Source organism: Cebus imitator, unplaced genomic scaffold (assembly GCF_001604975.1).
Source record: "Cebus imitator isolate Cc_AM_T3 unplaced genomic scaffold, Cebus_imitator-1.0 Scaffold458, whole genome shotgun sequence".
Classification (NCBI taxonomy): domain Eukaryota; kingdom Metazoa; phylum Chordata; class Mammalia; order Primates; family Cebidae; genus Cebus; species Cebus imitator.
Genome location: NW_016107773.1, coordinates 192,080 through 218,501, shown reverse-complemented (window position 1 = coordinate 218,501; position 26,422 = coordinate 192,080). Strand labels below are relative to the sequence as shown.

At 38.1% G+C, this 26,422-nt stretch overlaps 1 protein-coding gene across 1 annotated transcript in view; it reads left to right on the top strand.

Annotated features, from left to right (window-relative positions):
• The window catches only part of GPC3 (glypican 3), a 396,452-nt gene that overhangs the window by 231,632 nt on the left and 138,398 nt on the right, over nucleotides 1-26,422 (top strand). The window contains exon 3 of the mRNA XM_017511969.2: nucleotides 7,222-7,916. Within this exon, the coding sequence (XP_017367458.1) occupies nucleotides 7,222-7,916 (695 nt within the window). The remainder of the gene's footprint in view (nucleotides 1-7,221; nucleotides 7,917-26,422) is intronic.

The window sequence follows — 26,422 nt, the reverse complement described above, 5'->3', positions numbered from 1 at the left end:
AAAAAAAAAAAAAAAGAAAGAAAGAAATATATTCTAAAGTGTGCTTAGTCTGAAATATATTTGACTACTGAAATATATTTGGCTACTCTAGCATTTTTTAAAATTAGTGTTAGTGTTGATGTCTCTCACCATCACTTTTTCTGTGTCTTTATGTTTAAGATGTGTTTCCTGTAGGCAACATAAAGTTGAGTCTTGTTTTTATATCCATTCTGACAGTCCCTATCTTTTAATTTGTGTAATGTTTTTCTTTTTTTCTTTTACTTTAAATTCCAGGATACAAGTGCAGAATGTGTAGGTTTGTTACACAAGTATATGTGTACCATATATGTGGTTGGCTGCATCTGTAAACCTGTCATCTGGGTTTTAAGCCCTGCATCAATTAGCTATTTGTCCTAATATTTGTATTTAGACTATTCACATTTAAAGTGACAATTGATGTAGTTGGATTAACATCTACCACGTTTATAACTGCTTTCTATTCATTGCACTTGCTCTTAACTGAATATTTTGTACGATTTCATTTTTTAATCTCTCAGCATATTAATTATACTTATTTTTTTAAAAAAATTGATAGTTGCTTTAATGTTTGTAATACACATTCACAACTATTCTAAGTCTACTTTAATAACACTGTATTGCTTTACCGATATTGTACCTTATAACAGAGTATTCCCAGTCCCCCTCCCCAGCACCTCATCCTTTGTAGCATCGCTGTCATTCATTTCATTTATTCATATGCTATAATTACAAATACATTGTTGCAATTATTACTTTGACCAAACACCTATCTATTAGATCAATTAAGACAAAGAAAATATTTCATTTTAACTTCATTTATTCCTTCCCTAACACTCTTTCTTTATGTTGATACAATTTCTTGACTTGTGTGATTTTCGTGAAAAACATTTTTTTAAATTGTTTTTATTGTTTGTGACGGAGTCTCACTCTGTTGCCCAGGCTGGAGTACAGTGCCATAATATCGGCTTACTGCAGGCCTTCGCCTTCTGGGTTCAAGTGATTCTCCTGCCTCAGCTTTCCTAATAGCTGAGATTACAGGCACACACCACCACACCTGGCTAACTTTTTGTATTTTTAGTAGAGACAAGGTTTCACCATGTTAGCCAGGCTGGTCTCGAACTCCTGACCTCAGGCAATCCACCCATCTCAGCCTCCCAAAGTGATGGAATTGCAGACAGGAGCCACCATGCCTGGCCAGAAAAACTTTCTTTTAACACTTCTTGCAAAGCAGGTCTACTGGGGACAAATTTCCTCCATTTTTGTTTGAGAAAGTTTTTATTTCTCCTTCACATATGAAAGTTAAATTTGCTGGATAGAAAATTCTAAATTGGTGGCATTTTCTTTCAACATGCTAAGTATTTCACTTTACTCTTTTTGCTTGGATTATTTCTGTTGAGATATTTGATATAATTCTTATCCTTATTCCTTTATAAGCAAGGTGGGTTTTTCTCTCTGGATTCTTTTGAAAGCTTTCTTTTTGTATTTTTCTTTCTACAGATTGAATATGGTATGCCTGAGAATAGATATTTTGATATTTATCTTATTTGTTGTTCTCTGAGCTTCCTAAACCTGTGGATGGTGTACATCATGCACTTTGGAAAGTTTTTTTTTTCACTATATTTTCAAATATGTCTTCTGCTCCATTCTTTCTTTCTGGAATTGCAATTAAACATATTTTATACCTTTTGAATTTTTCTCAAAGCTTTTGGATATTCTCTTCATTTTTTATTTTTTAGATATGAGGTTTTGCTATGTTGCCCAGACTGGTCTTGAACTCCTGACCTCAAAAGACCCTCGGATCTCAGCCTCCCAAAGTAATGGGATTCTAGGCATGAGTGAGCCACTGTGGCTTGGTGGATATTCTTTTCTGTTTTTCTTTTCTTTTTTTTCTTCTTTTTCTCTCTCCTCATTTCAGTTTGGGAGGTTTCTATTGACATGTCTGCAAACTCACTGATTGTTTTGTTTGTGTCTGGTATTCTGATGAGCCCAAGAAAGGCATGCTTTATTTCCTGTTTTAATGCTTTTGATTTCTAGCATTTTTTGAAATTTCTTAGAGTTTCCATCTTTGTTTTTAATTTATCCATCTTACGGCATGTTCTTGATTCCAATAGTACCCTTATTATATTTATCATAGTTATTGTAAATTCTCTCTTTGGTAATTCTGAAATCTGTGCCATATCTGAATGTGGTTATGATAATTGCTTTGTCTCGCCAAAGGTTTTTGTTTTGTTTTGTTTTTTACAAAAAGGTGAGGTTTTTTTTTGATCTTTTAGTATGGCTTGTAGTAGTTGTTTGTCAGAAACAGGGCATAATATATTGAGTAATAGAAATTTGAAGTAATTAGACTTTTAATGTGAAATTTTATGTTAACCTGGCTAGTAGGTGAGCTATTTATTGTTTTCTGTAGGTATAGATGCCAGAGACTTTAGTTTCCTCTATTGCCCTTGTTTTACTTTATCTCACCTATTGTTTTGGTGTTTCCCTAAAAGCTCCTTCTTAAATAGGTCTGTGTCTTGCTTCCCTCTCAGTTGTAATGTGCTGTTATCATACTTTAGATCTAATGATGTGGTGGTAAGGTGTAGGGGGAGTGGAAGTTGACTGTAATCTTATGATGAATCTCAGTATATTATTGGGCGTAAGTCTTTGGGCTGTGATCTTCAGAAGTTTATCTTAGCTTAGTTTGTTTCTTTCTCCCCTTAGGTATGACAGGGAAATTAGAGGGGGCTGAAGTTCTCTATTACTTTTAATGACAAAAACTGCAGTCGTTTTTGCACCAACCTAATAATTGCCTTTCCTCCAAGTATATCAGGCTTTGGTAAAGTTGTGTTCCCCTGGGAGATTTGGCATTTTTTTTTTTAAATGGAGAATGCTCATGATATATTTCAAAATTACTACTTTTTGTCTTTCTCTGCCCAAAAAACAAAGATATTTTTCTTGCATCTTTGCTGTGAGAACTTTGTGTGGTTTTTAGATATAAAACCCATAGAAATGTGGGTATCCATAAGTCTGGGGCCCCCGGAGTTTATAAGTCTAGAGCTAGTCCACATTCAGCCTCTAGCAATTTGTTAAAATTATCTAAGTATTCCTATGAGTTTGTGGCTTCAGCGGCTTCTGCTCTGGGCAAATTAATCTCAGATGTGATTCTCTGTATTTGCATGTCTCCTCAGATTTCAGGGTTGCAGTTTGCCCTGACCTCAACTCTCAGATGAGTCTGAGAAGAATCATTGATTCTGTTTCTTTGGCTATTTTCTTATTGCTGAGGATGGGCACAACAACTTCTAGGCTTTTTACATGTTAGAGCTGAACCCAGAAGTCTCTCAGCATCCAGTCTTCAAATCTGAAGCACATTTTGGAATTACCAAGTGCTTTGGTTAGAATGACTTAGCATTTAACTAGAGGTATTATCTTCTTTGAGTCACATAACATCTCGGAGCCTGTTTCCTTGCCAGTAAAATAAAAATAATTACAAACACATATGGTTATGTTAAAGTTGAATGAGAAGACAGGTATGACCAATTTTACCACAGATCCTGGCATGTACCTTGCAGGTACTTCATAAATATTGCTTTTCTTTTTTCCGTTAAGGTACGTAAGCTTGAAAACAAGGACCATTGTTATTCTAACCCATTGTGAGGCATTTATACCAGGAACATAAAAAAGCTCTTAAGTATTTCCCTTTCTTACAGTGCTGGAAAAACTGCCTTGGAAAAAAAATAACCTGCTTCTATAAGGACTGCCTTATCCTAAAGGACTTGAAAGAGATTCCATGGTTCATTTATTCCTCTCTTCTTCCAAACACAAATATACTCTCCTTTTTTTTTTTTTAATACCCAGCTTACTACTGAAAAGGCCGATAAAAACACATTTCTTCCTGTCTGTGTCTGAATACAGGAACATCAGTATCAAATACTAAGGACAGTCATTTTGCTACAGTGATAGGCTATATGTCCTAGGGGGTAGTAGAAGTTATTGAACCATTTAAAGGGAGGTAATAGCCTGATTGTACACTTCACTATCAAACCACATCTGGAGAATTGTATCCCTTTTTGAACATCATAATTTAAGGAGGACATTGACAACACTAGAGCATGTCCAAAGGGTGGTGACCAGAATGATAGTGGGGACATCTAGAAATCTAGAAACCTTGCTATATTAGGACTGTATTAACCAAAATTTATTAAATCTATTTGTCTGTACCATTTATTTTTCTTTATATTGTAAACAATTAGAATATTTTCTATTAAATGCCAAAATGTTCATGATAGCCCTGATTTTACATTGATTGTTCAAATTTTTCCTGGATATAGCGCTTGATTTCTTCCCAGGAAGGAGGCAGAGGAAAACCTCCCCTAGTCAAAGTTTACATTATTATCTGACAAAAAAAATCAATGAGCTGAATGTCTTTGCAGTAATTCTAGCCCTTGACTTCATTTCATGAGACCTCAAGTTTCCAAGAAAAACTGAGCATCACTTTTCAAGTAGTGTTGGTTTCTATAAGTCTCCCAGGAGTCTGTAGTTGAGCAGTTATGATTTAGTTTGTTGTCCTGTGATACAGAAGTAAGTGGGTTGGGCAAAGCCCAAAAATGTGCTAAGTGAATTCTAAGCTGTAGAAGTTGGAGCAGGGAGTACATATGAGCTTGAGGTTCAAAGTAAACCCATAGCCCTTTCCCTTGCAATATGCATTGTGATTATTCTTTCTGCAGAAGAGTTCATGATCTCTTATAATTTTCTTTTTCTATCGATTTAGGAGTGCTAGTAACAGAAACTTTAAAGAAAAAGGTTATGACAGTATCGTCTATGGAATCTCACTGTTATACATCTTGTACATTAGAGAATGAATGCACTATACTTGATATAAAACTCGCCTTGTATAGAATTCATTTTAGGGTTGCTTCGATGATTGAGATCTACAGGAGTGGCATATCCACAGCAGTCTTTTCCCTTCTCTTCATTCTGCACAAAGGCAAAGGTGAAAGTGTGACTCTGCCTTGTTGGCCTTTGGGTTGCAATTTCTTCTAGTACGTTTCCATTTGAAGATGAGAAGCCAATGGGAAAATAATGAGTTTAAAATAGAAGTTTACTTTCTGCCAAAATTTTTGAGACTATGTGTATTGGTTGTAAGTCGGAGGGCAACAAGAGTGTAACTGTTATGGAAGACAATAGTTTGTATTGATTGCTTCTACTTTCCTGTGTGACCACTGGAAAAATGCTTTAACTCTACTGAGCCTCTATTTTGTCATCTATAAAATGAGAGTTGTAATACAAAACTTAAAAGATTGTTGTAAAAAGTAGATACTATAATATACTTGAGAATGTTTTGTAAACTCTAAACCATATAGCTTGTCAATATTTTCTAAGACAAGGATGGTCTATCATTTATCTTCATCTACCCAGCACTTGCGTACCTCAAGCAGCTAGCACAGAGCCTGATATATAACAAGTGATTGCTAGCTGAAATTAAAATTATTGAATAGTTTCAAATCTCCAAATTTCTGATGATTTTAATGAATTTATTGACTGGTCTTCTGTATTGGGCTCATACAGCTTTTATAAAACAAAAATTGAGACTAAAGTAGCATGTGGAGTTTGGAGAGTTGTTATAAGATAGAGCAACTTTCTAGGAATTGCTTAATGTTCTAAACAAACAAACAAACAAAACAAATGAACATTCGATAACTTATGGATAGGCAGATTTTTTCCCCAGGGACACACAGCTGTAAAGTAGAAGTAATCAATGCAAACTAGTGTCCCTCAGGGAATGTTACACTCTCCCTGCCTTCAGAGCTGCAGCCAACACACATATACTCAAAAACCTTTGTAGGAATTAAGTTCTGTTTTAAACTCATTATTTTCTCAAGTGGGCTTGGAGGCCCAATAGAATTGCACTGGCAATTATTCAACATTGCTGGGCATGTCATAAGCCCAAGGGAAGAATCTAAGGAGTATGTTCTACCCTGGGAGGGATCTGAGGCAGATGGTGGTAGCACAACCTAGAGCGTACTTCTGCCACAGATGACTGAAATGTTGGACTAAGAGATCCCAAGAAACTGTTGGAATATGGTCTCTCTGGTAGTCTAAACGTGGTAATAATTTGATTTTTCAAGGCTCATGAACTGGCATCATTTGGAGTGCATCTGTCATGGACCTTTGCACTTTCGAAGGAAATGAAAGGAAGGCCTAAGTTAATTTCAAGTGTCTCAGGAAACTTGGCTATTTTTGTTTGTTTTTAAACTCTGTCTTATTTCTTCAAAAACCTATTGTGGTTGTTTTTCCTTCCCTCATATCAATGTAGAACTCTGATTATTTGAAATAATTTGGTTCTGGGATGTTTCAGTTTGGAGAAATGAGATGGTGACATTACTACTTTCTCTTTCAAACCAATGACACTGATTGGGCTTTATGCCAAGGAGTTGGGGCAGCAGACGTAATCATGAATTTGTGGTCTCTGTGGAGCAGATAAGGCTTCCAAGCCATGTGGAAGCTGAACTTAGCAAGGAAGCTTAGTAGTTATCCTTCCAGATGTTCAGTTTGCAAATGCTAGAGGTGTTATTTTCAATACCAAATGATAGATAAGTACATGGATTGTTTTTCCACCCAGATACAAATGCCTTGGATAAATTCCATTTCCAGGTCTGGCAATCTGTCAGAAAGCTCCCTTTAAAGTTATCAGGAGAAAATCTACCAAAACGATTAAATTCGTGATAGCTTTTATTCTTGGCTAGGAACTTGCCTCCCCTCCAGGGCTAAACAGGCTTAAACTATTATGTGAGTTTATACAATATATGGTTTGTTGTCAAATATTTATCTCTGTCTAAAAATGAAATGTCCTAAAATACAATTTTTAACTGAATAGATCAATGTGAGAAAAAGAGAAATAACTTCTCATTTAGCCAATTTTTAATCAATATTTTCATGAAAGGCTGAAATGTTTACCGAATCTTGGCTTTTGTCATTTGAAATATAATTTGTGTGTTTAAGAATTTATGTGCACATCAGAATCTGGACTTCATGTTCAGAAAGGAAAATTGATTTATAGGTGCAAACGACTGCAAGAGTAGAGGCAATACCAGAAATGAATAAAAGTCAATTATTTAAGGCAAATGGGACCTTAATCACCACAGCAATAGAGAAGTCTCAAATTTATCAATACCCTGGTTTTTCATGTTTTAATTTGTACACATTTTTATGTCTCTTTTTTTACAGAGGCCTTTGAAATTGTTGTCCGCCATGCCAAGAATTACACCAATGCCATGTTCAAGAACAACTACCCAAGCCTGACTCCACAAGCTTTTGAGTTTGTGGGTGAATTTTTCACAGATGTCTCTCTCTACATTTTGGGTTCTGACATCAATGTGGATGACATGGTCAATGAATTGTTTGACAGCCTATTTCCAGTCATCTATACCCAGCTAATGAACCCAGGCCTGCCTGATTCGGCCTTGGACATAAATGAGTGCCTCCGAGGAGCAAGACGTGACCTGAAAGTATTTGGGAATTTCCCCAAGCTTATTATGACCCAGGTTTCCAAGTCACTGCAAGTCACTAGGATCTTCCTTCAGGCTCTAAATCTTGGAATTGAAGTGATCAACACAACCGATCACCTGAAGTTCAGTAAGGACTGTGGCCGAATGCTCACCAGAATGTGGTACTGCTCTTACTGCCAGGGACTGATGATGGTTAAACCTTGTGGTGGTTACTGCAATGTGGTCATGCAAGGCTGTATGGCAGGTGTGGTGGAGATTGACAAGTACTGGAGAGAATACATTCTGTCTCTTGAAGAACTTGTGAATGGCATGTACAGAATCTATGACATGGAAAACATACTGCTTGGTCTCTTTTCAACAATCCACGATTCCATCCAATATGTCCAGAAGAATGCAGGAAAGCTGACTACCACTGTGAGTACCAGTCTATAGTTTTCAGAGGATTTGAGCCTTATTGGGGTGAGGTGGTCGGTAGCAGGCGCTGATGGAGAGAAATGAGAACCAAATTGGAAGGGGGGGAAGGGATGACAATGGACTGAATGACCTCACAGAGTTAGGCAGCATATTAAGATCACAGAGTATGGAATCGTAAAACCTGGCTCCACCCACTTCCTTACTGTGGGATGTTGGGAAGTCATTTTATCTCCATTAGTTCATTTTTCTGATTCATGAAATAGAAATAAAAAGAATATCTTCTTCATAGGGAACGATGTTAGATACAGCACTTAGCATGTGTCTGGTATGTGATATCTTCAATAGATTTTGGCTATTATTAGCATTATTGTCAGTTATCATAGTCCTCATTATTGGTATGCAATAGATGACAAGCCTATGAAGTGGGAGCTCTTATCTTCATTTTATAAATGAGGAAACTGAAGCGTAGTGAAATTGCTCCTTGCCCAAGAGTACCCACCTATAGTTAGTGGAAGAGCCATGCTTCAGAAATTGACCAGGTCTCTCTTTAATTTGGTTATCTCCAGTTTTTCTGATTCTGATTTCCTCTTGGTGTTTTCAATCATGTATATCATATTAGCATTTTGAGTGGTGACTTTAAACACAAAAGATCCAGCTAGAGTTCACTAACTAAACCTCACAAGCACATAAGCAAGGCAAACATCCATGTTCTCCAATGGTTTTGTTTATAGCCTTGATTATATCAGCCTAAGCCTGATGAAATTCCTGATGGAGGAAGGGAATGTCTGTGAGTGAGGCAGTAGTTTGCTTGTTTTCAGTCAGATATTGTTAGTAATGGAACCACGGGAGATACCAACATCCAACGTATAGCAGAACATGTAGCCAAGAGCTACCAGTCAGTTCCCCTAAGGTAATATCTGATTCCTGAATGCTGCCAGCTTTGTAGGAGGAGGTGGCACAATAGTATATTACACTACTATTGTTGAGCTTCCACTACACCTCAAGTGCTATGCTGGCCAGTTTACATATTATTATTTCACAGTAACACATGAAATCAGTCCTAATAAACTTAGAAGCTGGGTTTTGTTTTGTTTTGTTTTTCTGTTTTAGAAATATTCTATTTCTGCTAATTACTTTTTATGGATACACAATAGATGTACATATTTTCAAGGGACATGTGGTAGTTTAATACATTCATATAATTTGTAAAGGTCAAATCAATATAATTGGGATATCCATCGCCTAAATATTTGTCTTTATGCTAGAAACATTCAAATTCTTCTTTTCTAGCTACTTTGAAATATACACAGCTGGGTGCTGTGGCTTACGCATGTAATCCCAACACTTTGGGAGGCCGAGGCAGGAGGATCGTTTGAGGATGGGAGTTCAAGACCAGTCTGGACAACACAAAGACCCCATTTCTACAAAAAAAATACAAAAAATAGCCAGGCATGGTGCCATGCTACTGGGGTGACTGAAGTGGGAGGATCACTTGGGTTCGGGAGATCAATGCTGCAGTGAGCCATGATCACGCCACTGTACCCCAGCCTGGGTGAAAGAGTGAGACCCTGTCTCAAAAAACAAAAGAGAGAGAGAGAAAGAAATGTATGATAGATTACTATACACTATAGTCACCCTACTGGTCTATCAAACACTAAGTCTTATTTCTTCCTCAAAGCTAGTTAAGTTGGAGGAGCTGGGATTCAAACCCAGACTTGGTTCACTTAGTTGACCCACACCCTTAGCATCTGTACAGTGCAACTGCTGTGCCCTCTGAACTGTTGCTTATCCAAAATGTGGAGGGTGGATTAGGCTATTTCAGTTTGTCTTTAAACTTTAATTGGTTTCTTTGGTGAATTAAACTAGGAAGGAAGACAAAAATGATGTAGCCCTCAACATGGCTACTTATGGAGTTGCTGTAATTGCCCCATTCACAATGTTAGTCATTTAAAACACATTTCCTGTAAAAATATTTTATAGTAAAACGAACAAAAATGTCCTATCTAATTACAGTGTTCTTCAGTGGCTAATTATTCCCTTGACTGCTTCACAATTTGAGGCCAGATTCTGGGGCCTTCTGCAAAAGTAAATTTTACAAAACTAGAAAAAGTAAATGCATTCATATGCTCATTCACCTAATACTGATTGAGGGCCCACTGTGTGTAACAAGCAAAGAAAGCATGTCAGGGGCATAGAAATGCTTTCAGTAAGAGGAAAATAAAGAGACAACATTAAAGACAGGGTGTAGGGGTGTTTAAAGGTTGCTTCTGATATTGGTCATGTCACAGCAACACAATTGATCTTGAAAAAAAGTATCTTCCTGTGGTATATTTATTTATTTATTTATTTACTTATTTATTTTTGAGACAGAGTCTCACTCTGTCACCTGGGCTGGAGTACAGTGGCTCAATCTTGGCTCACTGCAACCTCCGCCTCCCAATTCTAAGCGATTCTCCTCCCTCAGTCTCCAGAGAAGCTGGGACTATAGGCACATGCCACCATGCCTGACTAATTTTGTATTTTTGATGGACACAGAATTTCACCACATTGGCCAGGCTGGTCTCGAACTTCTGACCTCAGGTGATCCACCCACCTAGGCCTCCCAAAGTTCTGGGATTATAGACATGAGCCACTGCGCCTGGCCATGTGATGCTTTTAAACACATGAAAAAATAAGGCGAGGCGCTTGTAAAGAATTAAGTGCACTGTTTTGATCAGGCACTAGACATGAAGTTTCATTTAGGAAACATTTATTAAACATCTGCTTTGTGTATGGCACTTTACTAGGTGCCGGATATTCAAAACTACCAAAGACATAGTTCTTAAGTCTTGAAAAGGTCACAGTCTAGTTGATACACAAACATGTAACTGAATACATTTCACCATCGTGAACATTTCACCATGATGTGAATGTTGAAAGGGCTGTGGGAGATTGGTTAGTCCAATCCCGTTGACTTGCAAAGGAAGAAATAAAGTTCAGGGAAGCTTACCCAAAGTTATAGAATTAATGGAGGACCCAGAAGTAGAATCCAGGGTCTTTTGCTGCTACAGTCTAATACTTTTTCCATCATACCATTCTGTCCCCCATTAGACCCTCCGAGAGTTTTACTCTAAGAGCTCCATTAGGATTTTGCAAACACGTAGTGAATCTAAATTGGATAGCTATTTCTGGCTGTCAAACCTGCTACGTTTTAGGTACATACACACACCTGTGTGTCTGCACGTGCACATGCACATGCGTGCAGGGGGAGTGCATTTCATGTAATTATCATTCAGGAAGAAAGGCTTTGGCTGTCAGGAGGTGGTCAGTGATGCAAGCCCTTTCTGTTTTAGCCATTAAGGGCCTGATTGCTCCCAGCTCCCAGCTGGTTATGAGAGCGTGAAGTCTGCCATCCCCAGGGAATGCCTGAACTAAACCAGAAAACATATGTAAACTCTTCCTTGTTCATGTTTTATGATCCCCAACTCTAAGTAATATGTACCAAATGGTGGGGGTGGGGGAAATCACTGGCCAGGTGTGATCCAGCCCATACTCAGTACAGGTCAGAAAGGGACTGGGCATTTATGAAGTCGAGGGGAAGTGGGAGCTGCAGAGCTGTATTCACATTAACAAACCCACGGAATGCCCCAAAGCAAAAGCTGGTTTAAAACTAAAGCATTAATGAGATTCTCCAGTAGCCCCCTCACCTTCCTGTTGTGATAAAATGTAAAACCCTGCCAGTCAGTCCTGCTTGAGGTTCAGTTGTGGTAAGAGACTTCTTTAAAAATATTCTCTTCCTGAGCTCTGTTGGGATAGCCTTTCGAGCTGGCTTTAAGCCATGTCATGAGGTCTGTCACACAGAGACTTTGCCTAGTTGTTTGTGTGGCTGTCATCCACCTAGATTATGAAAGTTGTTTCGGTCTTCTAAGTGAATGTGGAACTGTTCAGTATTTTAAGTGCGGCTGGTTGGTGCTTTAGTTTACTTTAGGATAGTTCTCAATACTTCAGACTACCAAGTGAAGGCGGGTAGGCAAATACTGGGGTGTTGTCACTGGCAGCACCACTGGAGGTGGTGAAGGATCCTGTTCTCAAACTCGGCTCATCATCACAATCACCTGGGTTACTTGTTAGACACATTCCTGGAGTCCACCCCTGCAGAGATTCTAATTCCAAAGGTGTGTGAAGAGGTCAGATGATTTTTTTTTTTTGAGACAGGGTCTCACTCTGTCATCCAGGCTGGAGTGCAGTGGTGCAATCTTGGCTCACTGCAACCTCTACCTCCCAGGCCCAAGCTATTCTCATGCCTCAGCCTTCCGAGTAGCTAGGATTACAGGCTCGTGCCATGACATCTGACTAACATTTTGTATTTTTGGTAGAGACGATTTCGCTTTTTTGGCCAGGCTGGTCTCAAACTCCTGGTGTCAAGCAATCCACCTGCCTCAGCCTCCCCAAGTGCTAGGATTACAGGCATGAGCCACTGTGCCCAGATGATTTTTTATTTAAAAAATGTCCCAGTTGATTCTGATGCTCCCTTGGGAGCAAATCCAGCCACCTCGTTTGGAAGATACAGAAAATAAGCCCCAGAGGTTGGAAGTGAATGGCCTAAGTTCCACAGGCAATTCGTGGCAAAGCTAGGACACTGAATTCTTCATCTATAAAATGCAGTCTAGATACGGGGATTAAATGCAATGTTAGGTTTTCAGGAACATGGCAAGTACTAACTAAGTCCTAGTCCAGTACTCTTTCTTACTACAGTGATCTAAGTGCCAAATGAAAAATGAGTTTGTCTTAAACTTATTTTTAGGTGCCAAAATCTCTTAATGTTATGTTAGTCTAAATGAAGTAAATAAAAATAGTAATTGTGTGAAAATGTATGTGTTTGAATGTATGTGTGGAGGGGAGAGGGAGGGAGGGAGAAAGAGAAGATTTGTGCTGAAAAGTCCAAGAAAGTATTAATGATGAGACTATAAATAGATCCATTTTGCAAACTGAGATAAATATCTATACAAACTAGGATAAATATCTTGGCCCCAAGTGAGAATTGGATAGCTCTTTAATAGTATTTGGGTGAAAGTATCACTGTTAAATTTATCAGTGCATTATTGAATTCCATGTCTTATACCTTAAAGCAAATACAAATATGTGCCATTTTGCAATACATATATTTTCAGTATTGTTACACTGAAACTGCTGAATGCCACAGCTTCTTTTAAAAATACGACTGTTTTTATCCTGAACACCATTTTGATTGCTGTTACCATATACCAATGTGTGGACTATATGCATAGCCATTGCCCATTTCGTGTATCATTCATCCATTTACTAAATGATTAATAATTAGCATGTTGGATGTTTATCCCTCTCCCAGAAACTTTCCCAAAACTTTCTGTAATTTTGTTTACTTCCTTTAATCCCCAAAATAACTGCTCACGTGTCTTCACATGGCTGTTTCACTTTTATTTCTCCACTTGTATGCACATACATACTTTCTTTATTGATTCATCTCAGCATTTCTCAGAGTTGGTGCTTCCTTTCCCACAGTTTCATTACCTTGGATTTTTCTATGCTTCCCTGAATATTGTGTAGAATTGCAACCTTTTCTACCACCATTATTTATCCCTTTCTTTTTTTGTTGTGATATTCATTTTAGCACTACTTGAAATAGGATTCATTGCAGGAAGCATTTATTGAGCATCTAATAGTGAAAGCACTATCATGGCCACTGGGGATCAGAAGGAGTAGCTGGAAGGATGCACATGGCTCTGTTGTGTTGCTCTCAGGGGTCACTTGGCTAGTAGGTGGCAGAACTAGTATTCAAAGCTGAATCTGTCTGATTCCAAAGCTCATGCTTTTAACCATGAGTCTATATTGCTCTCTCAAATAGTTTCATTCTCTTCAGCAGAATCTTTATTCCCCAAACACGAAGTAGGTTTTTATTATATTATTTCATATCCTGTATTACTCCCTACTGCTTTTCCAGCTGCACAGTTTTTAAATTCATTCTCCCTCCTTGGAGACTTTTGCTCTAGTATTTCCCAATGAAATACTAAAAGGTATGAGATTTTTCATCTTCATAACACTTAAAGGAACAAAGTAGTTTCAAGGAGAAGAAAGAATGTGTAGTTGATGGAAGATCCAGTCACACAGTCAGATGACTTGGTCTAGAATCTATCTACGTGAGCAGTGCCGGGTAGTGAGAAAGAGGTTCTCTTCCACTTGCAAAATTGGAAATCTGCTGATTGGACCAACAGATAGTTTTTAATGCATCTGCCTTTGATTCTGGACATTAAAAGAACATCAGATCTCCAGTATGGAGTGTCCTTAGTTTTTAATAATAGTAACATTGCCTACTGAGAACCTAACATTTCCAAATACATCCATTTCCTTTGCTAGGGTTTCTGAAGAAGTCAGTATTTATTTTTGTGTGCTGGGAAGCTCTGGGGAAGATTCTCTGTTGATCCTCAATAATAATTAATTCCATCAAACTCTTATATTTTGCTGTCTGTGTGAGTGACTGTAACTCATAAGAATTTCCAAGATTAGCCTTACCTTCCTCTCCGCTTTTGAAGGCTGAGGTTATTTCTCAGGTGTCAGAATGTCAGTGTTTTTCTCCTTATGCTATCACTTTGGACTTTCATTTTTCAGTCTCCGATAGAGATACCATGTCTGAATTCATACAAGCTGTTTTCAGTACCAAATAATTTGAAAGTGATAAAAACAAGCAAATGGCTTACTACCTAATTAGTGTCTGCAGGTCAGCATCTAAAACTATGGTAAGCAACTTTACTTCCATGAAGTTTATTTCCGGAAAGACAAAAACTGTTTACAGGCTGCCATCATTTTTTCATTCACAATCAAAATAGCTTCAGTGACAGTTTTAAAACACAGATTACCTATTTATTGCAAGAATACAAATGAAAAAATTGGTACCATGTTTTAGGCAATAAATGTTTACTTCATGGTAAGTTTCAAAAAGTGGTTACATAAGGGGAGCTTTTTTTTAATGTTTCAACCTGAAATTATATATACATTATAGGTCATATTAAGAAATTAGATGGGTTCTTCATACATCTAGAATTGCTTACCTTTGCCTTGGCATGATTGCCAGTTGCTTATATGTTCTGAATTTTTAGAGAGAAAATTTACATCCTTTCTGTGGTCAGTGGACTGATGTGGCAGGAACACATCCTCAAGAGCTGTGAAAGGTCTGAGATTTTTACCCTGATTTCAAGCAAACAAGTTAGCCTGCTGCAGTGTCATCAATGTTAGTTAATGGTGTAAGAATCCTGTGTCAGAGGCGAAGGACAGTTTATTGCTTACAGCAATAGCAGCAGCCAGAGTATTAGCATTTGTGCCAGATCCCTGAGTCCCAAATCCCACAAGGTAAAGCAAAGGGAACTGAATGACTCCTGTACACTTAGTGAATTGCATTATAGGAGAGAAACTTTAAACTTAGGGAACTCAAATCTTTATAGTAGATGGTAAGCCCAGCTGCTCTTTACTCTAAAGGGAAATAACATTTCTATCTTCCAAGGCTGTTCCCTATACAAAGATGCTTAAAAAGGATAATCTGGAACAAAGGGCAGTCAGTTTGTCTGTTCCTGAGGCATGCCAAACACAAGAGATCCATGGCGAATTGTCTTCCAACACATGGTCCCCCACCCTTGGATGGCTGCAAGAATCTTTCAAGTTCTCAATGCTTTTGGAGGATCTGGCAAGGAAATTACAAGTTAGTAAAAGACAATTAGCTCAACCCTGACTGACTGGCCAAAAAGCAGGCCTGTGTGCCACCTGTTGGAGGGTAGCAGAAGCCGCATCCAAATACTGAGAACAGTGGTAGTTTTCTCAGCTCTTCAGAGAATACTTTAAAACGAAAGTTTCAAAGGGGCACCTGTTCGTTGCTTCTCGTTAGCAGTAATCTCTGCTACTCTGGGCCTCCAGCTACTCCATTGCTCTCTTTCTGTCTCTAAGCTGTCATTTCTTTCCTGCTCTGTTCAGGCTATAGGATTGGGAGTTTTGTGTTGCTAAGTGACTTGGCTGAATTAAGTTTTCTCTTTTATTGCACTTCTAGGGTGAAGCATTGTGATAACCACAGAGTAGTAAGCAGATACTTATCCACACCTGAAACAGTGACAGAGAGGATGGATTCATCCTCAGAGTATATTCAGAAAGGTTAGAAAGCCAGGGATATTTGCCCAAGTAGGCAGAAGTCCAAAAAGATCTCACCATGAGCTGATATTCTGTGTACCCCTGTGCTCCTGAGACAACAGTGAGGGAGCCCACAATGCCTTTAATATATATACTTTAAGTTCTTGGATACATGTGCAGAACGTGCAGGTTTGTTACATAGGTATACACATGTCCTGGTGGTTTGCTGCACCCATCAAACTGTCATCTACATTAGGCATTTCTAATGCTATCCCTTCTCTAGCCTCCCTCCCCTGACAGGCCCCAGTGTGTGATATTCCCCTCCCTGTGTCCATGTGGTTTTATTGTTCAATTCCCACTTATGAGTGAGAACATGTGGTGTTTAGTTTTCTGTTCCTGTGTTAGTTTGCTGAGAACGATGGTTTCTAGCTTTATCCATGTCCATGCAGAGGACATTAACTCATTCTTTTTTATGGCTGCATGGTAATCCATGGTATATGTGCCACATTTTCCTTGTCCAGTCTATCATTGATGGGCATTTGGGTTGGTTCCAAGTCTTTGCTACTGTGAACAGTGCTGCAATAAACATACGTGTACACATGTCTTTATAGTAGAATGATTTATAGTCCTCTGCGTATATACCCAGTAATGAGATTGCTGGGTCAAATGGTATTTCTGCTTCTAGATCCTTGAGGCATTGCCACACTGTCTTCCACAATGGTTGAACTAATTTACACTCCCACCAACAGTGTAAAGACATTCCTATTTCTCCACATCCTCTCCAGCATCTGTTGTTTCCTGACTTTTTAATGATTACATTCTAACTGGCGTGAGATGGTATCTGATTGTGGTTTTGACTTGCATTTCTCTAATGACCAGTGATGATGAGCATTTTTGCATGTTTGTTGGCCACATAAATGTCTTCTTTTGAAAAGTGTCTGTTCATATCCTTTGCCTACTTTTTGAAGGGGTTGTTTTTTTCCTGTAAATTTGTTTAAGTTCCTTGTAGATTCTTGATATTAGCCGTTGGTCAGATGGACAGATTACAAAAATGTTATACCATTCTGTAGGTTGCCTGTTCACGCTGACGATAGTTTCTTTTGCGGTGCAGAAGTTCTTTAGTTTAATTAGATCGCATTTGTCAATTTTGGCTTTTGTTGCCATTGCCTTTGGTGTTTTAGTCATGAAGTCTTTGCCCATGCCTATGTCCTGAATGGTATTGCCTAGGTTTTCTTCTAGGGTTTTTATGGTTTTAGGTCTTTTGTTTAAGTCTTTAATCCATCTTGAGTTAATTTTTGTATAAAGTGTAAAAGGGATCCAGTTTCAGCTTTCTGCATATGGCTAGCCAGTTTTCCCAACACCATTTATTAAATAGGGAATCCTTTCCTCATTGCTTGTTTTTGTCAGGTTTGTCAAAAATCAGATGGTTGTAGATGTATGGCGTTATTTCTGAGGCCTTTGTTCTGTTCCACTGGTCTATGTATCTGTTTTGGCATCACACTACCTGACTTCAAACTATACTACAAGGCTACAGTAATCACATGCCTTTTTAAAAAGATGTCGAGTGGCTAGGGAGTCAGAGTACAATGAAAGTAGCCTCCTACCTTGTGGGGGCAGAAAAGCCCCTGGATAATTGCTCCCTTCATTAGAAAAGCTGAAATGCTGCACAAAACATAGATTCATATACACTGTGATATCCCTGTGATTCAATTTCCCCTACTTGGAATAAGGTTCCACTTGGTGAGTGTAGTTCTACATTATTCACTCACAATGGCACTACAAGTAACCTTGGCTCACTGACCTCTTATGCCTATGTATTTTGCTATCTTGCTCAGGTATCTGGCAGAAAAACACTTTCTAACTTGACTGTTTCTTAAAAGGACCAAACACCGTATGTTTTCACTCATAAGTGGGAGTTGAACAATGAGAACACATGGACACAGGGAGAGGAACAACACACACCGGGGCCTGTTGTGGGGGTGGGGGGTAGGGGGCTAAGGGAGGGATAGCATTAGGAGAAATACCTAATGTAGATGGCAGGTTGATGGGTGCAGCAAACCATCATAGCATATGTATACCTATGTAACAAACCTGCATGTTCTGCACATGTATCCCAGATCTTAAAGTATAATTTTAAAAAAAGAAAATTATAAGGAAGAGGGAAAAAAAGGACCAATCCTCCTGCCCCCACCTTAAAAAGGGAAAACATATTTGAACATCACAGAAGCATTTTTTACTGAACTTGCAGTGTCATATAGTAATTTCCTCAAGAGAGGGGGAATTTTAATACTTGCTGTAGTAAAGAATTTTACAAAAGGCAAAGATAAGGGAATTCTGAGCAGATGTCTTTCAGCATGTTGCAGCCTTTGGAAGATAAAATACAAATTTCATCGTTACCAGCAGCCATGATTTTCTGGGTGCTGAGTGCTGAGCACTGTTCTAGGTCTTACAGTACACCTTTCCCTTCCTTGTTGGGGAGAATGTTAATGGGGTAAAACAAATAGCCTTTGTTTTGGTGATATTACAGATTTCTTAATGTCCTTTTAAAATGTCCCTTTGGGAAGTACATAATCTGGCAAGGCTGCTTTCTTATTTCATACGGGGGGTGAAGGGAGAGTTGTTGCTGCCTCCTTATTACCCAATTCAAATTCTTTCTGAAGAATATTCAGAAAGTGAATTAATTTTTTCCTTTTCATTCCACTCAGAATGCCTAAAACAGATAAAGTAGGAAGCAGAGCCGTTATATTTGGGTGCTGTCTATTATCATTTACTGACTGAGAGTCTAAGCCTTTCTGCTTTTTGCAGATAATTAATTTTGTTCCTAAATGTAGGGAAGAGTGATTGTAATCAGTGTGTTTGTACTTTCAGCCACAAATAGAGTCCATCAAAGATATGCAGTACAAATAAACCTCATAAAATATGCAGCCCAAGTGCTGCTCAAAGTTAAGGTCCTATCTTTTTTTCAAAGGAAAAAATTTTATACACAGTACATGATTTTTTAAAGTCATTCTTGGTATTTTCATATAGTTAATAGATGGACCCTTCTTTTTCAAACTCAAACCTATGCTGTTAATTATTTTTTATCATTAAATCTCATGTAGTAGAGCTGAAGGAGACTGATTTGGCATAGAAATCATCTCAGCAGCAGATACACATTACTGAGTTCTGGGTATGGGTTTCTTTTATGCTTCCAGAAAATAATGAATGATCAGATCTGAGTTACAGGCTTGGTTTCATGGATGAAACCTAAGAGCATAGTGTTTGCAAAGGAATTCCTCTAAACTCTTTTGGAAAGCTTTTGACCTTCTGTCCCAGCTGCCTGTCTCCGACCTCTGGCCAATGCCTATACTAACCCCATCCCTTTTCCTTCTGCTTCAAATTTGTACCTTGCTCTGTTCTGTTCATTCAAACCTTGCACTTTATTCAGAGTAATGATGTGTGATTATGGTTTAGTTATCACAGGAAACCCGTTTCTGTTTCTACCAGTTCTATAATGCATTCCCTCTCATGACAAGCAAATTTCATTAACAAAATTATTGATCGCTAGAAAACTCTTAAAAAGGATTATCAAAAAAGTAGATCTCAGGCACTGTGATGCAGTTGTAGGGAGAAATATTTAAGTGTATGTGGGACCTTATGAAATTACCTGCTATACATTGTAAGATATAAAGAACATTCATTCAGAATTTTGATATAGGAGCTCTGCCTTCTGCTGTCACTGGCACGTGGCCTGCGAAAAGCAACATCTTAGTGTCTGTTCCTTAATCTATACAATGAAGAAGATGATCATGATGGTGACGAGAGTGATTATTTATTAAGCACTTGCTATGTTCCTCACACAATTCTAAGCTCTTAACATGGATCAACTCATTTAATGTTTACAATACTAATGAGAAGGGGATTATCATTATTACCATTTTCCTAGTTAAAGAACTCAGGCAGAGAGACTTGGAAGCAGGTGCCAGCAACAAGGCAGCTTCAGCTAGTTGCTCTCTACTGCAGCAACTTTTGAGATTCATCTCTTGCCCAGGGTCAGACCCAGTCTTGGAATACATGGGCGTTGCCTGGCCTTGTCCACAGATGGTTATAAGCTGACTCAGTTGTCTGGAATGAGGCAGTATGGGGAGCCAGAAGTTACCAAGTGTCTTTCATTCTTGCCTACTCTTTCAGTTACTATTCATCCTGTTTTCTACATGTGGCCTTGAGAATTGCATGGAAACTTGCAATGGGCTTAGCTTTTCTTCTCTGCTTTTCCTCATATTTGCATTAATTAATACTAATTAAAGTTTACTTTTCTTTTCTTTTTTTTTTTTTTTTTTGGCTTTACAGTTTTTTTTTTTTTTTTTTTTTTTTTTTTTTTTTTTTTTTTTTTTGGCTTAACAGTTAATTTTCTCACAGATCTGGGGGTTAAAAGTCCAAGATCAAGGTTCTGGCAGATTCAGTCTCTGGTAAGGGCTTTCTGCTTGGCTTGCAGATGGCTGCCATCTCATTATGTCTTAACATGATTTTTCCCTTGATGCATGTGGACCCCGTAGGGAAAGAAGGGGACAGAGAGAGAGACAGAGAGCATAAGCTCTCTGGTATCGCTTCTTGTGAAGACACTAATCCTATTGGATCAGGGCCCCGCATTTATTCAGAGATGAGGCCTCTAGTGATGTGATTAAGGTTAAATGAGCTAATTAAAATTTTCTAAATTTGTTTGGAGCTCAGAACTCCCCCAGAATCAGGGCCTATTTCATTTACCTTTTTTCTTTTTCCTAAAAAAAGAAAATTCATTCTTGATGAGCTTTTTGAAAAAATACTTTAAAAGATATAGGACTTCTACATTTTATCTCTTTCAGATCAGAAATGCAAAGAATGGTGAAATGTCAAGCTCTGTGATTTTCTTATTCTGCTTTAAACCCTTTAAAGTAATGACCTCTTTCCAAACATGAAAGGGGTTCCCTGTTAACTAAGTTTATGATTTACTCAACTGCTCATTCCTCTTAACCAATTCTTAATGCAAAATCAATGAGTTTCTTGACTGTAGCAACCTGCTAGCATATTTTTTTAAAAAATTGTGAACACTTTAAATCATCTTTGAATGGTTTCTTCACAAGTTTTCTAAACCTAAAGTATCCTAGACAAAAAAGCAGGGAACTAAACTAGTGTCCCTACTTTGATTAAAAATAAAGCAATAATTGTGACAAATTGGTATAATCAGACTTGACAGAGAGAAGCTATAGAATCTGTGTTAGATTTCCATCAGTCTGAAAAGGATGTTAACAATCCCCAGATCACAGAGAGTGAAAGAATATACACTGGCGAAAACATTTCTCTCACACATCTGTGTTTATCAAGTTTTAAAGTCTGTTTCCTCCCCTATCGTTTCTCCTGAATCTGTAATACATTGATTTAAAAACCATTAATGCATAACTCAAACTGCTGTGCTCTGAAAGGCCCCATTCAGAATTGTCTCAACTCTGGTTCGCATTGACTGAAAACTCCATGAGATACCAGGAATAATAAATTACAACAAAAATTCATTTTTAATGGTACCATAGAGATTTTTAAGAGCAAAGTTTTCTAGATGGAAAGCTGAGTCAATGCCCTGCACAGGAATGGATCAGCCTGACATTGCAAGGAGCAGAGGAAGAAAAGGTGTGTGATGCAGTGAAAAGAACATAGGCTTCAGGACTTACAATTTCTCTCTCTCTTTTTTTTAAATTTATTGAGACAAAGTCTCACTCTGTTGTCCAGGCTGGAGTGCAGTGGTGCTGTCTCAGCTCGCTGCATCCTTTTCTTCCTGGGCCCAAGTGATCCTCCCACCTCACCCCCTGCCCCACCCCATAGCTGGAACTACAGGTGTGCACCACCACACCTGGCTAATTTTTGTATTTCTTTTTTAGTAGAGGCAGTGTCTCACTGTGTTGTCCATGCTGGTCTTGAACTTCTGGGCTCAAGTGATCCTCCCACTTCAGCCTCCTAAAGTGTTGAGATTACAGGCGTGAGCCACTCTATCTGGCCAGAATGTGAATTTCTATTCAGCCGTTCTTTATCTTAGTGACCTTGGCATGTTATATAAACTCTGAGCCTTGGTTGCTTCAACTATAGAATGAGGATAAAAATACCAGCCTCACAGAACTACTATGAAAATTTACAACAATGCCTAGCATATGGCAGTACTGTAAAAATCTGACATGTAACATGATCTATTTCACCTGCTGTGAGGCAATATAGCCTTTTTTTCCTAGGCCTTCTCTCACATGGAGGCACTCATTTTTGGGGTACTGTCATTAGTAGCACCATCGATAAATATTTACCCCACTCCAGTGACGAAGACCCTGTGTCAGGAGCTGACAACACAAATATACTAATAACCCCGTATCTGCAGAGAGATATGACCCCCAGTGGATGGCTGAAACCACAGATGTTTCCAAACCCTATATGTACTGTGGCTCTTTTCCCTATTCATACATACCTATGATAAAGTTTAATCTATAAATTAGGCACAGTAAGAGAGTAATGACAGTAACTAATGATGATAAATAGAACAATTTCATCCTTTCCTATTGAAGTTCCTGCTAGTCGTTGCATTCAGAAATTGCTGTGTCTCTGAACGAGTTTATTTAGCCCATATGGCAGGAGTCCTCTTCTTCTATTTGTCCAACCTTGCCACTAATAACCAGGAGAATCAATCCTTTCCCCAGATGTTCAGGTAGATTGATTCACAGTCAAGCAGACCAAGTTGAACACACAAGTTTTGTAACTACGCACAGTGGTCTTCACAGAAGACTCATGAATAAAGGGCAGTGTGATATATCTGGATTCCCTATGGGGATTTTTAGCATTCATCTTCTTTTGCTCAGATTTAGTGCTGAAATCGCTGGGAGTAGAGGGAAGGCTCAAGCTGTGTTTATGGCTCCTTTGTTTTGGAGTGTGAATTGTGCAGTATAATGCTAAATTGCTTTTGCTGGGTACCACTGTTAAATGATGATTAAATTTAGGTTTGGTATAAAAATTAACAGATGTCTATTACAAATCTTTGGGATAATTTAATGATATCCCCTTGTTTTACATATTTTCCTTTTATTGGATCCCTAAATTTTCTTTTCTGTTCTTATCTATCCTGCCTACTCAGAATCTTTCCTCTTTTATAATGAATTACAGCTACCTTTCTGATTCTTGGGATTTGGGTTATCACGGCTGCTTTGATGGAAGGAAAGGGAGAAAGCAATGGCGGCGGAGTGAAGGGAGTTTAAATGGAGTACAAGGAAGATGAAGGGTGAATGACAGGCCTGGTGCAATGGCTCACACCTGTAATTCCGGCACTTTAAGAGGCCGAGGCGGGAGGATCCCTTGAGCCCAGGAGTTCAAGACCAGCAGCAACATAGTGAGACCTTGTCTCTACGAAAAACAACAACAACAACAAAGATTAGCCGGTGTGGTGGTGCATGTCTGTGGTCCCAGCTACTTGGGAGCCAGAGATGGGAGGATTGCTTGAGCCTGGGAGGTCGGGACTGCAGTGAACTGTGATCGCGCCACTGCACTCCAGCCTGGGCAACAGAGCGAGACCCTGTCTCAAAAAAACAAAAAGTGAATCAGATCATTTTGGAAATGATTTTTTCCAGATATATGTCTTCTGCAGTATTTACTTAATATAATCATTTGCCCACTCATGCTGGCACAATACAAATGTCACAAATTCTAGATTTTAAAAATATAGAAAAACATTATGTCTCAACTATGACATCTTTGCCATTTTCTTAAATATAACAGCAGTTTTAGTATGTAAAACTACTATTCTCCCTTCATCCCCTAGTATACATCATCTTACACATAATAGGTATTTATTTTTTCTCTTAAATCAAGAAATTAAGCTAAAGGGGTGTGGAGTTCATCCTTGGGAGAGTGAGGAACCTTTGAGAGCATAGAGAATGTGAATCTCCACTTACAAAATTAGAAGTGTAAGAAAGAGTACTCTTTTATTTATTTTGGGGGCTTCTTTTTTGTTTGTTTGCTAATAGAATTTATTTTTCACAGCGCTTTAGGTTCATAGCAAAATTGAGCAGAAATTACAGCGTTCCTATATACCCCCTACCTCCTCCACACACACAGCCTCCCTCACCAGCAACAACCCTCACCAGAGTGGTACATTTGTTACAATGGATGGACCTCTGTTGACACACCATTATCACCCAAAGCCTGTCATTTACATTAGGTTTCACTCTTGGTATGGTACATTCTTTGGGCTTTGACAAATGTATAATGGCATGTATCTATCATTCTAGTATCATGCAGAATTGCTTCACTGTTATAAAAATGTTCTGTGCTCCACCTGTTCATCCCTCTCTCTCCACTAATCTCTGATAACCACCAACCTCTTTATTGTCTTTTTCCAGAATGTCACATAGTTGGAATTATACAATTTTCACATTGGCTTCTTTTACTTAGTAATATGCTTTTAAGTTGCCTCCATGTCTTTTTGTAGCTAGATAGTTCATCTCTTTTTAGTTTTAATAGTATTTCTTTGCCTGGAATGTCTTTTACTTTTATATTAATTTAATTTCAAGTCCAAAACATCATTCCCATTGCATTAGTGGTAAATTATACCTCACTACTTGTTTTTTTAAACAGCTTTATTGAGATATAATTTACATAGAATACAATCCATCAGTTCAAGTATTTCAAATGTGCAATTCATTGGTTTTTTAGTATATTCATGGAGTTGTGCAACCATTACCACAATCAGTATTAGAAGATTTGTGTCACCTCAAAAGGAACTCAGTACCAGTTAGCTATTACTCCCCTATTACTCCCCATCTCCCCAACCCCCACACCTGTAGAACACTAATCTGCTTTCTGTCTCTAAAGATTAGTTCTGAACATTTCACATAAATGGAGTCATGAAATATATGGCCTTTTGCATCTGCCTTTCAGTTAGCACAATGTTTTCAAGGTTCATTCACATTGTAGCATGGATCACTACATTACTTTTTATGGATGAATAATATTCCATTGTATGTATACACCACATTTTGTTTGTCTATTATCAATTGATGGACATTTGGGGTTTTTTCCACTTCTTGGTTATTATGAATAGTGTTGCTATAAACATTTGTGCACAAATCTTTGTGTGGATGTTTCATCTCTCTTGAGAATTTGCCTAGCAGTAGAATTGTGGGTCATATGGTAACTCTGTATTTACCTTTTGAAGAACTACCAAACTGTTTTCCAATGAAGCAGAGCCATTTTTCTTTCCCACCAACAATGTGAGGATTCTGATTTCTCCACATCCACACCAGCAATTATTATTATCTATCTTTTTTTGTTACAGCCCATCATAGTGAATTTTAAATGGTATCTCATTGTGGTTTTAATTTGAATTTCCCTTATAGTTAATGATATTGAATGATTTTCATGTGCTTATTGGCCAGATGTTTTTTTCTGGTAAAAGTTCTACTGAAACCTTAGTTTTTAAACCGGGCTATTTATCATTTCATTATTCAATTGTAAGAATTATTTACGTATTCTGGATACTAGACCCTTATCACATGTATGATTTACTTTTCTTTTTTTGAAACAGGGTCTCACTCTGTCATGCAGGCTAGAATGCAGTGGTGTGATCACATCTCACTGCAGCTTCAACCTCCTGGGTTCAAGTAATCCTCCCGTCTCAGCCTCCAAAGTAGCTGGGACTACAGGCACGTACCACCACAGCAGTCTAATTTTTGTATTTTTTATAGAGATGAGGTTTCGCCATGTTGCCCAGGCTGGTCTTGAAACTCATGGGCTCAAGCCATCCACCTGCCTTGGCCTCCCAAAGTGTTGGGATTACAGGCATGAGCCACCGGGCCCAGTCTATAATTATTTTCTCCTATACTCTGGGATGCCTTTTCACTTTCCTGATAATGTCTTTTAAACTCAAAAATTATAATTTCAATGAAGTTCAATTTATATGTTTTTATGTGTCATATCTAAGAAATAATTGCCTAATCCAAGGGCATAAAGATTTACATCTATGATTTCTTCTAAGAATTTTACAGATTTTCCCCTTACATGTAGGTCTATGATTCATTTGAGTTAATTTTTGTATATGGTATGAGGTAGTGGTACAACTTCATTCTTCTGCATGTGGATATCCTTTTGTCCCAGTTCCATTTGTTGAAAAGACTAACCTTTCCCCAGTGAATTGTCCTGGCACCATCATCAAAATTCAATTGACCATAAATGTATGTAGGTTTTTTCTGACTCTCACTTCTATTTCTATTTTTTTTTTTTTTTTTTTTTTTTTTTTTATTTCTATTTTTTTTTTTTTTTTTTTTTTTTTTTTTTTGAGACAGAGTTTCGCTCTCGTTACCCAGGCTGGAGTGCAATGGCGCGATCTCGGCTCACTGCAG